At 39.1% G+C, this 18,621-nt stretch overlaps 1 protein-coding gene across 3 annotated transcripts in view; it reads right to left on the minus strand.

Moving 5' to 3' along the window:
• TTC28 (tetratricopeptide repeat domain 28) overlaps positions 1-18,621 on the minus strand; it is an 896,291-nt gene that overhangs the window by 431,700 nt on the left and 445,970 nt on the right. For all 3 annotated transcript variants that reach the window (XM_077160720.1, XM_077160719.1, XM_077160721.1), the window contains one exon: positions 12,400-12,547. In XM_077160720.1, coding sequence (XP_077016835.1) covers positions 12,400-12,547 — 148 coding nt within the window. The remainder of the gene's footprint in view (positions 1-12,399; positions 12,548-18,621) is intronic.

The following is an 18,621-nucleotide window of genomic DNA, read 5'->3' on the forward strand; positions in this document are numbered from 1 at the left end:
GATTTCTTTTAACAGTTTTTTGTAGTTTTCTTTATATAGGTTTTTTGTCTCTTTAGTTAAATTTATTTCTAGGTATTTTGTTCTTTTAGTTGCGATTGTAAATGGGATTCGTTTCTTGATTTCCTCCTCAGCTTGTTCATTACTAGTGTATAGAAATGCTACAGATTTTTGAGTGTTGATCTTGCAACCTGCTACTTTGCTGTACTCATTTATTAGCTCTAGTAGTTTTGTTGTGGGTTTTTCCGGGTTTTCGACGTATAGTATCATATCGTCTGCAAACAGTGATAGTTTTACTTCTTCCTTTCCAATTTTGATGCCTTGTATTTCTTTTTCTTGTCTAATTGCTCTGGCTAGAACCTCCAACACAATGTTGAATAATAGTGGTGATAGTGGACATCCTTGTCTTGTTCCTGATCTTAGGGGGAAAGTTTTCAATTTTTCCCCATTGAGGATGATACTAGCTGTGGGCTTTTCATATATTCCCTCTATCATTTTAAGGGAGTTCCCTTGTATTCCTATCTTTTGAAGTGTTTTCACAGGAAAGGATGTTGAATCTTGTCAAATGCCTTCTCTGCATCAATTGAGATGATCATGTGATTTTTCTGCTTTGATTTGTTGATATAGTGTATTACATTAATTGATTTTCTTATGTTGAACCATCCTTGCATACCTGGGATGAATCCTACTTGGTCATGATGTATAATTCTTTTAACGTGTTGTTGGATATGATTTGCTAGAATTTTATTGAGGATTTTTGCCTCTATATTCATTAGAGAGATTGGTCTGTAGTTTCCTTTTTTGGTAATATCTTTGCCTGGTTTTGGTATGAGGGTGATGTTGGCTTCATAGAATGAATTAGGTAGTTTTCCCACCAGTTCGATTTTTTTGAAGAGTTTGAGGAGAATTGGTACTAATTCTTTCTGGAATGTTTGATAGAATTCACATGTGAAGCCGTCTAGTCCTGGACTTTTCTTTTTAGGGAGTTTTTGAATAACTAATTCAATTTCTTCACTTGTGATTGGTTTGTTGAGGTCATCTATTTCTTCTTGAGTCAAAGTTGGTTGTTCATGTCTTTCCAGGAACCCGTCCATTTCCTCTAAATTGTTGTATTTATTAGCGTAAAGTTGTTCATAGTATCCTGTTATTACCTCCTTTATTTCTGTGAGGTCAGTAGTTATGTCTCCTCTTCCATTTCTGATCTTATTTATTTGCATCCTCTCTCTTCTTCTTTTTGTCAATCTTGCTAAGGGCCCATCAATCTTATTGATTTTCTCATAGAACCAACTTCTGGTCTAATTGATTTTCTCTATTGTTTTCATGTTTTCAATTTCATTTATTTCTGCTCTAATCTTTGTTATTTCTTTCCTTTTGCTTGCTTTGGGGTTAGTTTGCTGTTCTTTCTCCAGTCTTCCAAGTGGACAGTTAATTCCTGCATTTTTGTCTTTTCTTCTTTTCTGATATAGGCATTTAGGGCAATAAATTTCCCTCTTAGCACTGCCTTTGCTGCGTCCCATAAGTGTTGATATGTTGTGTTTTCATTTTCATTCGCCTCGAGGTATTTACTAATTTCTCTTGCAATTTCTTCTTTGAGCCACTTATTGTTCAAGAGTGTGTTGTTGAGCCTCCACGTATTTGTGAACTTTCTGGCACTCCGCCTATTATTGATTTCCAGCTTCATTCCTTTATGATCCGAGAAAGTGTTGTGTATGATTTCAATCTTTTTAAATTTGTTGAGACTTGCTTTGTGACCCAATTATGGTCTATCTTTGAGAATGATCCATGAGCACTTCAGAAAAACGTGTATCCTGCTCTTGTGGGATGTAATGTCCTATAAATGTCTGTTAAGTCTAGCTCATTTATAGTAATATTCAGCTTCTCTATTTCTTTATTGATCCTCTGTCTAGATGTTCTGTCCATTGATGAGAGTGGTGAATTGAAGTCTCCAACTATTATGGCATATGTGTCTATTTCCCTTTTCAGTGTTTGCAGTGTATTCCTCACGTATTTTGGGGCATTCTGGTTCGGTGCGTAAATATTTATGATTGTTATGTCTTCTTGTTTAATTGTTCCTTTTATTAGTATATAGTGTCCTTCTTTGTCTCTTTTAACTGTTTTACATTTGAAGTCTAATTTGTTGGATATTAGTATAGCCACTCCTGCTCTTTTCTGGTTGTTATTTGCATGAAATATCTTTTCCCAACCTTTCACTTTCAACCTATGTTTATCTTTGGGTCTAAGATCTGTTTTCTGTAGACAGCATATAGAAGGATCCTGTTTATTAAGCCATTCTGCCAGTCTATGTCTTTCGATTGGGGAATTCAGTTCATTAACATTTAGTGTTATTACTGTTTGGATAATATTTTCCTCTATCATTTTGCCTTTTGTATTATATATATCATATCTGACTTTCCTTCTTTCCACACTCTTCTCCATACCTCTCTCTTCTGTCTTTTTGGTTCTGACTCTAGTGCTCCCTTTAGTATTTCTTGCAGAGCTGGTCTCTTGGTCACAAATTCTCTCAGTGACTCTTTGTCTGAGAATGTTTTAATTTCTCCCTCATTTTTGAAGGACAATTTTGCTGGATATAGGAGTCTTGGTTGGCAGTTTTTCTCGTTTAGTAATTTAAATATATCATCCCACTGTCGTCTAGCTTCCATGGTTTCTGCTGAGAAATCTACACATAGTCTTATTGGGTTTCCCTTGTATGTGATGGATTGTTTTTCTCTTGCTGCTTTCAAGATCCTCTCTTTCTCTTTGACCTCTGACAGTCTAACTAGTAAGTGTCTTGGAGAACGCCTATTTGGGTCTAATCTCTTTGGGGTGCACTGCACTTCTTGGATCTGTAATTTTAGGTCTTTCATAAGAGTTGGGAAATTTTCAGTGATAATTTCTTCCATTAGTTTTTCTCCTCCTTTTCCCTTCTCTTCTCCTTCTGGGACACCCACAACACGTATATTTGTGCGCTTCATATTGTCCTTGAGTTCCCTGATACCCTGTTCAAATTTTTCCATTCTTTTCCCGATAGTTTCTGTTTCTTTTTGGAATTCAGATGTTCCATCCTCCAAATCACTAATTCTATCTTCTGTCTCTTTAAATTTATCATTGTAGGTATCCATTGTTTTTTCCATCTTTTCTACTTTATCCTTCACTTCCATAAGTTCTGTGAGTTGTTTTTTCAGTTTTTCTATTTCTTCTTTATGTTCAGCCCATGTCCTCTTCATGTCCTCCCTCAATTTATCGATTTCATTTTTGAAGAGGTTTTCCATTTCTGTTCGTATATTCAGCATTAGTTGTCTCAGCTCCTGTATCTCATTTGAACTATTGGTTTCTTCCTTTGACTGGGCCATATTTTCAATTTTCTGAGCGTGATCCGTTATCTTCTGCTGGCGTCTGGGCATTTAGTCAGATTTCCCTGGGTGTTGGACCCAACAGGTTGGAAGATTTTTCTGTGAAATCTCTGGGTTCTGTTTTTCTTATCCTGTCCAGTAGGTGGCGCTCGTGGCACACGTTTGTCTGCGGGTCCCACCAGTAAAAGGTTTTGTGGGTCCTTTAAGTTTGGAAAACTCTCGCCGTGGGGGATGTTCGCCAGCCGAAGCAGCTTGGAAGAGTGCCAGCCAGCCCGGGGTTCTGAACGCGGCGAGGGTCGCCAGCCACCGCAGCCCGGGAGAGTGCCCGTCTGAATTTCCTAGTCGGCCCGGGGTGCCAAGTGTGGCAGGAGGGCGCCAGCCGCCGCGGCCCGGGAGAGTGCACCATTCCCAGCCAGACCGGGGAGTCACGTGTTTGGAAGGGACCCCCCCCGGTCACCGTTCACTGCAGTCTGGGGAGTTCCGATCCAATTCTCTCAGTTGGTCCGGGGGGCCGCGCGTGGTGGGGGCGCCAGCCGCAGTGGCTTGAGGGGACCGCCTGCCCAATTCTGCCAGCTGGCCCGGGAAGGAGGAGGGGAGGGACTCCAGCCACTTGCCACCCCTCCCGGGGAAGCTCGCACCCCTCGGCGATCTCACCGGAGTGGATTCTCCCAGCCATTTAGCCGTTACAGAATGGGGGTCGCTGTCTTTTTTATCTCTGTCGTGGCTTTGGGAGCTGTTTGTATCGTTTCTACTCCCCTAGTAGCTGTTCTGGAGGAGGAAAGGTGAGGATGGCAAGGCTGTCGGGGATGGTGGCGGAGGAGCCGGTGAAGGCGGAAGAGGGCACGGTGGTGGTTGGAGAGCCACCGGAGTAGGAGGAGAAAGGGAAGGATAAGATGGCAGATGGAGCGCCGCTGGAGCAGAAGGGGAAAGAGAAGGGCAAGATGGCAGCGGGAGTGCCGGCGGAGAAAGAGGAAGAGGAGGGCTAGATGGCGGTGGGAGTGCCGCCGGCGGAGAGAGAGGAAGAGGAGGGCTAGATGGCGGCAGGAGCGCCGGCGGAGAAAGAAGAAGAGGAGGGCTAGATGGCGGCGGGAGCATCGGCGGAGAGAGGGGAAGAGGAGGGCTAGATGGGGGCGGGAACGCTGGCGGAGAAGGGGGAAGAGGAGGGCTAGATGGCGGCGGGAGTGCCGCCGGCAGAGAAAGAGGAAGAGGAGGGCTAGATGGCGGCGGGAGCGCCGGCGGAGAAGCTGCCTATACTTTTTTTTTTTTTTTTTTTAACATGGGCAGGCACCGGGAATCGAACCCGGGTCCTCAGGCTTGGCAGGCAAGCATTCTTACCTGCTGAACCACCGTGGCCTGCCCTGCCTATACTTTTTAATTTTATACTCCAATTCTGAGTCCTTAGAATTGGTAGAAGGTACTATAGAAACCCAAACTAACTCTACAAAGGTAGGTCTGGGAAAACTTTCCAGAGGAAGTGACATCTTAATAGAAATTAGAGATGAGAAACCACACTGTTTTGCAGGAAATGCAGACAGTGTTAGCTGGAGTATCCAGGGATGAGAATGAAAGGAAGACAGGGTCTCATATACTGAAGAGGTCAGCAAGTATCTTATAGGCAATGAGTTATAAATAAGAGAAATACACATTATATTTTAGAAAAATCATTCTGAAAGGAAAGCAAAGCCTAGATTTGTTTGGAAGAGATAAAAGCCAGAAGAGACAGCTAGAGGAAAGAGGAAAGATACAAGGAAAGTCCTGTATTTGGCAATGATAAAAGAAATAGAGATCAAGGGATAAATTCCAGATATATTTGGAATATAAGATTTATGGACTTTGAGGAATAGATGCATTTAATGGAGACAATGCCCTAATCCAAAGGAATGATACTTGACTGATTATCTCCTTGTATGTAACGTGCATTTTTGCAGACTTTAGTCTTCCTAAGGCACTACGGAGACATTTTGTGGCATCCTGAGTTATCCTTATAATATCCCTCTAGTAGATATGACCCTCAGTTTTCCTAAAATCCTGGTGATAGTACCAATTATTCTTGAATACAAAACTGAAATGCAATACTGAATTACAAATCCAAAAGACTGGGAAAAATAATCCTGGAAAGAATTTCCAAAACAGGGAGCCAAGGAGAGAACAGCACCTATTGATATTTGTGGCATTCTGGCAAGGTAAGAAGGCAAACAAAGTATCATGAGATAGTCCCCCCAAAAGAGAAAAACTGAGAGATAATTTTCCTAATACTTGGTTATTTTTCATTTTAACCTTTTCTTAGACTAATTTCTTAAAAAGGAAACTAAACTTTATGTTGTATATATGTTACCAGAATTAAAATTTTAAGGAACCATAGAACTGTACAACACAAAGAATGAACCTAAAGGAAACTATGGACTATAGTACAGTATAATCATAATAACAGTATAATCATAATAATATTGTTTCACCAGTTGTAACAAAAGTACCACACAATTTCAAATTGTTAATAACAGGGAAAATGGTATGTGCGAGGGATGTATATGGGAACTCTATATTTTCTGCATGATTTTTCTGTAAACCTACAATTATAGTAAATGAATAAATAAACAAATAAATAAATGTAACATAGGCAGATATTGTAAGCTGCTTAAATAGTATCTTCCTCCTGCCTTCTTCCTTAGTAAAAGAATCCCAGTTGTTTTGTTTGTAGGTTCACTGGAGGAATGCCTATGTGCCTAGCTAAAAGATTATTTTTCTGCCTCCATTTTTGTTAGAATAAATTCTAGCCATGAGATACAAGTGTTACATGGAACTTTGGGGGTGGCTGCTTAAAAGGAACTGATTCAGAAGGGAGGTGCCCCTCTAATCTATTCCAGTCTTTCTTCTTGAAAGGGTTGGTTTGAGTTTTCCCAGCCAAGTGACCTATGAGATTTTTCAGGGCAGATGTCATATAGCATGACAGAGATCTTTCAGGGCAGATGTCATATAGCATGACAGAGGGAGGACGATGGGAGCCAGGCCCCTGATGACCACCACACCAACATTTCAGCCCTGGATTGCCTACCTTGATATGATGAAAATCAACTTTTATCTTATTTAAAATAAAAACAAAAGACTTGGGTTCATACTCAAAGGGAAACTTAAGCCTCCTAAAAAAAAAAAAAAAGAAAAGTAAAACAACTGACATTTGTTTAGCACTTTGTAAGCTACTTCACATTTTTATGTCTTTTGCTGTATATTTGTTTACATTTTACTTCATTGTGAAAAGGATTAAAAAAGGCCTCGTGTATAAATAAGGTAGAAAAATACAGAAGTCGAGAGCGAAAGGAAAGTAAGGTAAAACTATAAGTATCAAGCCACAGATGGGGTACACAGATAGGCAGATGGTAAAGCCCAGCACAATTCCTACAAGGGGCAGCTCCCTGGACTCGAGCTTCAAAGCGGACAAGGCAAAAGGACAGACAAGCACTTTTAAAATTCCCAGAACCCTTTAGATAGGAATATACTAACAAGAAACACACAGCTTTTCCTGACACTGAGGCCTCAGGATGACTTCTTCAATGAGTATGTGTACAACCGAATATCCACTGTCGTGTTCCACACACAGGACACCATGCCAGCCATGACTGCAGGAGTGGTGCAGACTCTGCTCTCCTTCTGCTCCTCGGTGACCACTGTCGTGTTCCACACACAGGACAGCATGCCAGCCATGACTGCAGGAGTGGTGCAGACTCTGCTCTCCTTCTGCTCCTTGGTGACCACTGTCGTGTTCCACACACAGGACAGCATGCTAGCCATGACTGCAGGAGTGGTGCAGACTCTGCTCTCCTTCTGCTCCTCGGTGACCACTGTCGTGTTCCACACACAGGACAGCATGCTAGCCATGACTGCAGGAGTGGTGCAGACTCTGCTCTCCTTCTGCTCCTTGGTGACCACTGTTGTGTTCCACACACAGGACACCATGCAGGAGTGGTGCAGACTCTGCTCTCCTTCTCCTTGGTGACCACTGTCGTGTTCCACACACAGGACACCATGCAGGAGTGGTGCAGACTCTGCTCTCCTGCTCCTCGGTGACCACTGTCGTGTTCCACACACAGGACACCATGCAGGAGTGGTGCAGACTCTGCTCTCCTGCTCCTCGGTGACCACTGTCGTGTTCCACACACAGGACAGCATGCCAGCCATGACTGCAGGAGTGGTGCAGACTCTGCTCTCCTGCTCCTCGGTGACCACTGTCGTGTTCCACACACAGGACAGCATGCCAGCCATGACTGCAGGAGTGGTGCAGACTCTGCTCTCCTGCTCCTTGGTGACCACTGTCGTGTTCCACACACAGGACAGCATGCTAGCCATGACTGCAGGAGTGGTGCAGACTCTGCTCTCCTTCTGCTCCTTGGTGACCACTGTTGTGTTCCACACACAGGACACCATGCAGGAGTGGTGCAGACTCTGCTCTCCTGCTCCTCGGTGACCACTGTCGTGTTCCACACACAGGACACCATGCAGGAGTGGTGCAGAGTCTGCTCTCCTGCTCCTCGGTGACCACTGTCGTGTTCCACACACAGGACAGCATGCCAGCCATGACTGCAGGAGTGGTGCAGACTCTGCTCTCCTGCTCCTTGGTGACCACTGTCGTGTTCCACACACAGGACAGCATGCCAGCCATGACTGCAGGAGTGGTGCAGACTCTGCTCTCCTGCTCCTTGGTGACCACTGTCGTGTTCCACACACAGGACACCATGCAGGAGTGGTGCAGACTCTGCTCTCCTCCTCCTCGGTGACCACTGTCGTGTTCCACACACAGGACACCATGCAGGAGTGGTGCAGAGTCTGCTCTCCTGCTCCTCGGTGACCACTGTCGTGTTCCACACACAGGACAGCATGCCAGCCATGACTGCAGGAGTGGTGCAGACTCTGCTCTCCTGCTCCTTGGTGACCACTGTCGTGTTCCACACACAGGACAGCATGCCAGCCATGACTGCAGGAGTGGTGCAGACTCTGCTCTCCTGCTCCTTGGTGACCACTGTCGTGTTCCACACACAGGACAGCATGCCAGCCATGACTGCAGGAGTGGTGCAGACTCTGCTCTCCTGCTCCTTGGTGACCACTGTCGTGTTCCACACACAGGACAGCATGCCAGCCATGACTGCAGGAGTGGTGCAGACTCTGCTCTCCTGCTCCTTGGTGACCACTGTCGTGTTCCACACACAGGACAGCATGCCAGCCATGACTGCAGGAGTGGTGCAGACTCTGCTTTCCTGCTCCTCGGTGACCACTGTCGTGTTCCACACACAGGACAGCATGCCAGCCATGACTGCAGGAGTGGTGCAGACTCTGCTCACCTTCTGCTCCTTGGTGACCACTGTCGTGTTCCACACACAGGACAGCATGCTAGCCATGACTGCAGGAGTGGTGCAGACTCTGCTCTCCTTCTGCTCCTTGGTGAAACTCAGAGCATCACCCTGCAGGGGAGAAGGCATCCTCCAAGGGGCCTGCCTTTACATTTTAGTGCTTGATTCTCAAAACAACATTAGGTCGTAGATATTATCATTTCCTTTTACAGATAAGGACTGAGGTGTAAAGAAAGGAAGCAACCTTGCTCGGTCACTGGAATGGCAAATGGCAGAGCTGGAATTAGAGTCTAATCTTTTAGAAAAAAAGCCTATGTTTAAAACATATTTCAAAAACAAACCTCCTAAGGGGGAAGAGTGAAATGAGACAAAGTGTCAATGGCTGAGAGATTCCAAACAGAGTCCAGAGGTTATCCTAGAGGTTATTCTTACCCATTAAGTAGATATTACCTTGTTATTCAAGATGTAGTGGAGAGGCTGGAAGGAACTGCCTGAAAATGTAGAGCTGTGTTCTAGTAGCCATGTTTCTTGAAGGTGATTGTATAATGATACAGCTTTCACAATGTGACTGTGTGATTGTGAAAACCTTGTGTCTGATGCTCCTTTTATCTACCTTGTTAACAGATGAGTAGAACATATGGAATAAAAATAAATAATAGAGGGAAGGAATGTTAAAATAAATTTAGTTTGAAATGCTAGTGATCAATGAAAGGGAGGGGTAAGGGGTATGGTATGTATAATTTTTTTTCCTATTTTCATTTTATTTCTTTTTCTGTTGTCTTTTTATTTCTTTTTCTGAATTGATGCAAATGTTCTAAGAAATGATCATGATGATGAATATGCAAAAAAAAAAAACCTCCTGTGAAAAGTGACTGCCACCTAGAATAGAATTCCAGTGAGTTCAGCAAGGATGGACAGTAGGTAAATAAAAAGTGAGCCCCAACTTGACCCTGAAAGAAAAGCTTTTATGTTCAAGATCCATTTTCTATCAGCAGCTCATAAAATCTGCTTCTCCGGATCCTCTGGAGCTGAGAGAAACACTACAATAGGTGATGGCCCATAAATGTAATAGTCTTTAGATTACTGAATTAATGGTAGGAAAGAAAATATACACAAGAGAACCCTAAGCAAGAAGCAGCCCTGGTGTTTTTAAAGAAACAAATAAAGGTAAACCCAATCGCAGTTTGTAATTATATTATTAAATTCACGGTTGGCAGTAGTAGTATGCTATAACATCCAAATTTGCCTAAACATTTATAAGATAAAATGAACTGAAATTGCTGAAAGACATTAAAAAAGGAGAAATGGAAAATAGTAAAAGGATAACTTGGTAAGTCATGAAAAAGAGTATCATTTTATATTTATTTTTATTTTAATATTTTCATTAATAATCTAAGGGAAATACATTATATATAATGATGTAGTTATGTCCACAGGAGAAACTAGTTTAACAAATACCTGGTTTGCAAGCACAAGTGAAGGTATAAAAATGAAGCAAAACATATTTAATTCAGTTAGAAATATAAGCCACAACAATAAAAAACAAAAATTTCAATGTGGATAAATATAGCACATTTGTTGTGAAATAAGGGTCTATAAATTTGATTGGCCCTGACGTCTTTCTTCAAAAAAGGAGAAATCTCAAAACCTCCAAAAAGACCAAACCACAGAACACTGGGCATATTATGGGAGCTCTTTCTTGCTTATAGAAGTACCTGGACTACGGCGTTTTTTCTATTGCATTTTAGAATTACAAAACATAAACCACTGACACAAAGATTAGATCTCTATGTGAAGTGACCCACACCCCACAGCTATGCAACAATGGTAGAAACTTAGAAAGCTAAAGGAGGCCAAAGGAAACACTGAGTTAAAAAAAAACAGGTAGCAAATGATAATGGATTTCATAAATTGCAACCATGTGACAAAAAGGGAGGTCATTAACATGGAGGATGATACACAGAACAATACCATCCAAAGTGACAATTTCCGTTAAAAGTTGATAGGGGAAGACCACTTGGAATAGATACAGAGGTAAGGGCAATGCTAAAAAATAGACAAGATAAATTAAATCGCCTGAAGGAAAGGGAAAAATATATCGAAGTGCTCCAGGCACCTATAAGAAGCCATTTCTCCAGCGTTTGTCCTTAGGTCATTCACTTTAAGATGGAAAAGGACATGACACAGCAAACCATAAGGGTGACAGCAACCCTGAGCTATTTCTCACAGTGCAGGGTATACTTCCTTCCATTTCTCTAAACAAATTGCTTTAAAGGCAAAACAGTAAGTATGATTTTGCTGATCTAAACTCATTCACTCCGATATTCTAAAAGCAACAGCGTTTCATGTAAATTCCATGTGGAGAGAGCTATAATGAAAACAAAAAATTTCTAGAAAAATGGAAAGGAGAGGCAGATTGATTTTTTGTTGTTGTCCATTTCCCCCACCCTGAGCCCTGGAGTTCCAAGGCGCATCTGCTCTAAGTCTGAGTTTATTAACAGCAGATTTCCCAGTGGGAGAAGCCATTAGGGTCCTCCAGTGAATATTCAACTTTTGTACAGGGTTATAAAAGCGTATGAAGAGAGGTCTCCTTACCGCATTTTTTTCTGAAACATGAAATTCCCAACTTTCAGGAAAACATTTTTAATAGCTATGAATTACCCTGAGGCTGCATGAGTACCATATAGTTCATCAAACTTTTATCTAGCATATATTTTGAGCCAAGTACATACTAGGAACTATATTAAAATGATCTAATGCTGTAAACATTTTCAAAGTACATACAATAATGATACTTCCTAAATGTTCCTAAATTTTTAGGAACATTTCCCTTTATGAAAAAAATTTAAAACTCATTTCAAAGACAAAAACAGAGTTCTGTTTGACATAACCTCATTAAAATGAAACATGATAAACTGTCTACTATTTGCCTTAGTATCTCTTTTATGTCCCAAAAGTGACAATTGATGTACACTTTCAGCCCTATCATCCTCAGCACTCATTCCTCAAAATCAATGTTCCAAGTGAAGCCGTGATGCTTGGGATCTTAGAACTCTCCCTCAAACTCCACAGTACTATTTTCAATTTATTCTCTTGTTTTTCTAGAATTCCAAAATGGTGTAAAATAGAAGTAATAACAGGGAGAACAAACGTAAACTAGTGTCTATCTATTGGTTTTTATCTCTCTGTCTTTCTCTCCTTTTAGTCCAACACAATGTTTCAATGATCCTCTGAAAAATGTCAGACACAGGCTATAGTTAGATCCATATTTCTTTATGAAACAAAAGATGGTCTTCTCCTATTTGATTATTTCTAGAAGGCATATTGATTCACCTGGGCAAATCAATTTACTGCTGGAGGTGTTATGATTTAGAATTCTAGGCTCTTAGAACAACAAAGACCAAAGAAATTATTTAAATAACCCTAAAACCCAGAAAAGACAATTCAATTATCCATAGTCATATAATGAGTTAAAACTTCAAGAATATAATCTATATACACTAACTTCCAAGGCCAGTGATCTTTCCACCATCCCATTCTGCCTCATTAATGTCAGCTATCAACAGTGATCTTTATTTTCTCTTGTCTTAAAATATCAGCTCTTGGCAAATTTGATACCCTATCAATTCTCAGTGCCTGAGTCTAAATTCTTGGGAGGCTAGAAATGTTTTACTTTAAATTAATGTCAGACCAACTACTTTTATCACATTTACCTCTCATGGGAGATTTCATGGCAGCTTCTACCATCCCCACCAGAAGCTGAAGACTCTTGGGGTCCTGAGCCAGTCCAGACGCAAAGGCTGCCAGGGCATCGGCATGACGGCCGAGGTACTGGAGGGCAACACCCTGTCGGAAGTATGCCTGGAAATAAAAGAAAGATAATGGATGTTAAACTTATTATACTGTGCTCCAACAGGGTGATGGTGATTCTTTATTAGAACAGTCTGTAGATCCAAGACTGAATATGGTCTTGGCTGTAAAACCTACTAAACAATTGGTATTCAAATCTGATTCTTCTAATATCATCAAATGCCAGCATACTTCTTCCGGGGAACTTATATTTAAAACTTTCACTCTTTTCACTTCTAGAGCATTTATTAATTTTATCACATTCTTTGGAATTTGCTCCCATATTGCTTTTACCATTGATTGAAGATCCTGAACTATCCCTTATCCCACCTTTAATAGCATAAGCTCCTCAAAGCCAGAGATTTGGAGATTTGTTTACATTATCTCAACAAAGTACTGTACCAGAGTTCAGTGCAAGATACATGAGAGAAACTCCAACTCCACTTATATTTTTCCCTTATATAATTAAAGGGAAAACCCAATGTGTGATTACTAAGATAATTTTAATAATAATAACATGGTTCCATACTTTTAATTTGATGTTTCAGACATAATATATAACAGCACTTGACTAGGATATGTGTGCTTTGCTTAGAAACAAAATAAGATTGTTGTCTTTTCTCTTCTTCAATGGATTAGTATTATCATATATGACTACTGAAAAATAGCCCTTTTCTGGCTAATTGCAGAAAAGGCCAAATAATTAATAAAATGAATTTTATAACAGTTTTAGGAAATGACAGTTGTATTTTAGGGACAAAGAGTGAAACCAAGTAAATGGACAAAGTATTGCTATTATGTTACCAGCAAAGGACCTTGTATCTGATTTGTAATAAATAAAAATCATATATTATTAATGTAGTCATTATTTACTAAACGACATCTGCTTCTAAAATATTTAGCCTCCTATTTAACGTAAATTCTCTAATGATAACTGTTTCTAACACAAACTTGACTTTTTCAGCCCAATATACTTTGAAATTGTCACCACCTGTATTCATTGGATCTAAATAAAGTTTTGAACAATTACCGCTCAGTAAACAACACATAAATTTATAATTTAATTTACACATATATACATATGTGAGAAAAAGCACTTTTCACGTTTACAAAACATATTTACTTACCTTATCTTATTTCATTTTTATAACTACCCTTCGAGGTAATTTAAGATAGGCAATACCATTCAGTACTTCTATTAAGAACCAATCCATAAACTGAACAAATACTCAGATTATTAAGGGCTATTTGAGGTTCTATCAAGTTTAAGCCACCAGTAGCTGTTAAAACTCAGAGCCTAGTAAAAATATAACTTGTAAATGCATTTTCATTACTAATTCATAAGATCACTTCTTTTCACTGGACTCGGTGCTCTTTTAATCTTTAATGTGTTTATAGACATTTTTCACTACCTTTTTCATTTCACATTTTAGATGTCTTCTATAACCCAAGATTCAGTAAACAGTACATTCCAACTAAAAATAACCACAATTTACAAAATTTTAGAAATGCTATACTAAAGCTAAACAAATATATATATGTTAAATACCTGTAAATTATAATTATCATTTATGGAGACAAACAAAATGTATCTGTTGTTATTGATTTCAGATATGTATTACGAAAAATATAAAATTCTTAAATTATTGTCAATGAATTTTGATAACTTCTTAAATATTAAAGGCAAAACTTTACCATTCATTACTTTATTAAGAGAACAACTAATTTCTGTGTCTAACAAATGCAATCACTGAAAAGAATGACCCTTTAGGACGTAGGTAAAGTTCAGTGTCAATTGTCAGGTACATAGCAGCTTAAAAAGAGTTATTAAGAATTTAGTGAGAAAAGATAAGAATGTATCATTCCTCCCACATTCTTCATTTCCTTTCTTCAGGAGAAGATATTTTAAAAAGACATAGTAGAGAAGCCTCCAAGGTCTCTTTTGTCCAGTCCTCCCTTTATCCTTCCAGAATTCCCCATACAGCTTGACAATATTTTCTTAGTTAAAAGCTGAGTTGTCTCCCTGTCAAGGTGGCATAATAAGTCAAGCTCTAACAAATCCCTACTCCAAATTCATAGAGTGGAGCTCTCCCAACTTTTTTCCCATGCAATATTTCTTGCATGCACAAATAATTGTTGAATAAAAATTACTTATCTCTACTTTTGTGAGACATATGACACCATAGAGTTCAAGATGACAATGATAAAAACTTAGATTGTGGGTTATTGTGATGGAATATAAGAGCATTCAGCACAGTGCCTGACATAGAGTAAATACTCAATGACATTAGCTATTTTCATTATTACTAGCTACTGAGAAAAGAATCAGAGATTTTTAATATAAGAACACAATTACAGACTATCAGAATACAAGAGGTGTCCAATACATATTTTACATCAACATCATATTATTCAATTCCTATCACTGCTTCATTCACTTCTCCTCTTGCTTCATAAAATACTGTAGGTAACCGGGAAACTATACAGTTGATACATCACATTGCTATAAAGTCCCTCCATGACAAAATGTAAACCATGTGACTACAAAACATGCATCATATCAGATCTTGGGAGATGTAGCAGCCACCCATACGATCCTCTGCCAGCCTCCTCAAGTCAAAGATCAAGATGCGGGGCGGGCCGCGGTGGCTCAGCGGGCAAAGTGCTTGCCTGCTATGCCGGAGGACCTCGGTTCGATTCCCGGCCCCAGCCCATGTAACAAAAACGGAGAAACAGAATACAATAAAAACAAGAAAATGTTTAAAAATGTTTCCCTTTCTTCCTTCCTTCCTTCCTTCTATCCTTCCTTCCTTCTCTCTGTCTTTCCTTTAAAAAAAAAAAAAAAAAAAAAAAAAAAAAAAAAGATCAAGATGCGCTGATAGTCACAGTTGTTTACCATGCTTTAAGTAAAACTGATGCAAACTGCTATAACCTATCTGCTTCTCCCTTAAAGATATTTGCTTTTTCTTTTATTCACCACCACAGGTTTCCCAGGAAGCTGCTTCATCTGAGAGAGGGCCAAATTCTGATCACTCAGGACTGACCCATAGCAGTATATGTGCAGTACACCAAGGGAAGCTGGGGTTTATAAAAACAGGGTTGGACACATGGTGCCCATCCAACTTTAAATCATACAACTGCCTGCTTCAGGACACCCCACACATACATCACATTCTGCAGTGGGACTGAAGGTGGGACACCAGATAATCAAGAGTCCAGGGTTATTCACTGATTTCTTGTTGTTCACTACCAAACTTTCACAACGATTATCCCATGCATGCTCCTAAATGCCCTCACAAGTAACATTAAGACAACTGGGTTACAAGAATAAGTTTCCAACCCTTTCTTCCTTCCTTCAATTAACACTTCCTAAAAATCTACAGTGTCAGACTCTGTGATGCATACCACAAATACAAATAAAACAAGACTGGAATCAGCACCTGTCTTGGTGCTGAGGAACCTCACCTCAGGGTGCTCACAGTTTAGAGGGGAATAATTTAAAAGTTATAAATGTCTTGATGGTGGCATAAACATAAATACCTTGATTGTTGGCTGCAGTAACTGCTTACTGATAGTAAAGGTAAAAATGTAACCTAATGACCAAAGAATTCAAGCCCTGTTGTAACAATCGTTACTATTGCTGGCATCTGCTTTGTATTAAGTGGCCATTCCTCTTGTCTCTGATATTTAAAGTAAAAAAAAAAAAAAAAATGCTTAAGGACTAAACATGTGAATCAGTAAGGTTTTCACTCTTCAAGTACCCCTGGAAGCAATGAAGCACTTCTAAGTCTTTACTTTCAACACTCCATTTCCGGTTCACAATTGTCACTAAACCCAACAATAATCTAACACCTTACTTTCCCTTGGCTTAAATGAATGATGAGATAAACTACTATGCTCACAGGTACATGTATATATTATAATATAAAATACATAAAACAAATATATGCCATATGCAATGATAAATAAAATCAAAAGTAAATACACATGCACAATACATAATTAGTTCAAGAAGTTCTTGGATTTTTATTTCATTTGTACTTTCAAATGTCAGATTTTAATATTCCTAATCTGTCTTTCACAGTTTCAGTTTGAACCTCTTTATAGCTTTCTGAAGAATAAATATCTTTAGCTATACATGCGACATTCCTGCTAACCAATATATAGTTTCCACATCATCACCAACTTTGTTCAACAATGTTTGTAAATTACATAATTGTTTTACTGAATTTTCCCTTATTACCATATTTTAAAATGAGTGGAAATGAGAAAAATAAAAATACTGATTTTAGTTTTAAAAAAGCAGCAACAGTGATCACTAAGTTAACATAACTGGGTCAAAAGTGAAAATGATTACAGGATGCCAAAACCAGCAAACCTTTACATCATGAATTTACACAGAACAACTATTTTCAATTATGATGCAAAAGAATAAAATCAGAGAATATATAAAAAATATTGGAGATATCAAAATTGATTCTGAAAGAAATCAATTTGAGATTTATTTTTAGTTGTCAAGGAACTCCCCAATCCCTGGACATGTGAGTTACATTGTTTGATATTTGCATATTTTATCCTCCGTATTTGACTTTCATATACTTTTTTAGGAATGCATTATATGGAAAAATAAAAGAGCTTGTATTTACTTAAAACAGATATACATCTTACAAGTAAAATGTAAACATACATTTATTACCTATTATTAAATTTATCATATATTAGATAGTATACATTATGCCATTTCATGTGCACACAAACATGAAAGCACAGGATGTATTTTTGCAGTGTTGCATAAAATAGGTACCTGCATGGATACAAAAATGCAAATCATTTTTGCTATGCATTTGTTTCATTTAAGACAAGGGATAAATTTTCCAGAACAGCACTGCCCAATAGAACTTCTTCTGCAATAATGGAAATGTTCTCTGTACTGTCCAAACTGTAGCCACTAGCCAGCAATATGTGGCCTTTGAGCAACTGAACTGTGGCTACTGTGATTAAGAAACTAAATTTACAAAATGCACTGCACTTAAATAGCCACAAGTGGCTAATGACCACTGTATTGGACAATGCCATTCTAGAGTTTGGTCTAACTCTAAGTCTCCAAACATAAAAATAAATAGTAAGAAACTGAGAAGTGATATAACAGCCAAGTGAAATAACTACCACAAAAGCCCTGGATTGAAGCTATTTTGTTACTCCCAAGGAAGCTGTGGTAGGAGAGAAAGGAGTTTCATGAGGCTGACACAAGAATCCAGTCCCAATTACTTTTTAGCTATGTGCCTCAAAGGGTGCTGAGTCAGATGTGGAGTATAAAACAGAGCAACCATTAGTGGAGTGAGGGACTGACAAAAATGAAGCACTAAGAGGAGAGAAAAAATGACACATTGCAGCTTTAGAGAAACAGAGACAAATTTACAGCCCAATGCAAAAATGATCATAATTGATCACCTTGAATCACTGAGGAAATAGTTACACTTGGCATCTTCTATTTCAAAAGGCAATAACATAGTTAATACATTTTCGGGAAATTGTTCAATCAAACCTACTTTTAAAAATGTATGCACTTTGACATTTGATTGGGTAAGCTTCAGTAACCTAGTAACACATTATCTGAAAAAATCATTAAATGCAAGTTAAAAATAAGATCCTTTGGCTGGGGTGGAAGAGAAGAAAGAGGTGGTAGAAAATAGAAGACCAAAAATCTATCTATAAGAACATGAAACATTTCTTCCTCTCAGAAACTGTATTCTGGTACATTGAGTATTAGAATTATTACAAGGTTTGCTGAGGCCCAAGCCCGATGCGTATATTTTAGAATTAACAACAGCTTAGTCTTGTTGTATCAGTCTTGCCACTGATAAATTATCACCAATTCTATTGCATATATGTAGGTGTCTTATTTCCCCAAGTTTTTTCTATTTTCATTGTTGAACAGCTATTATGCGTCATCACTTGTGCTGGGTTCTTTCCATAGTTTATCACTAACCCTCACATTATCCCACATGAAGTTCTTATGATGACCACTGAACAGAAGGAAGTGATTACATTCAGCTACAGAGTAAGACAAATCTGACGCTAAACTC

Source organism: Tamandua tetradactyla, chromosome 5 (assembly GCF_023851605.1).
Source record: "Tamandua tetradactyla isolate mTamTet1 chromosome 5, mTamTet1.pri, whole genome shotgun sequence".
In the NCBI taxonomy this organism is placed as follows: Eukaryota; Metazoa; Chordata; class Mammalia; order Pilosa; family Myrmecophagidae; genus Tamandua; species Tamandua tetradactyla.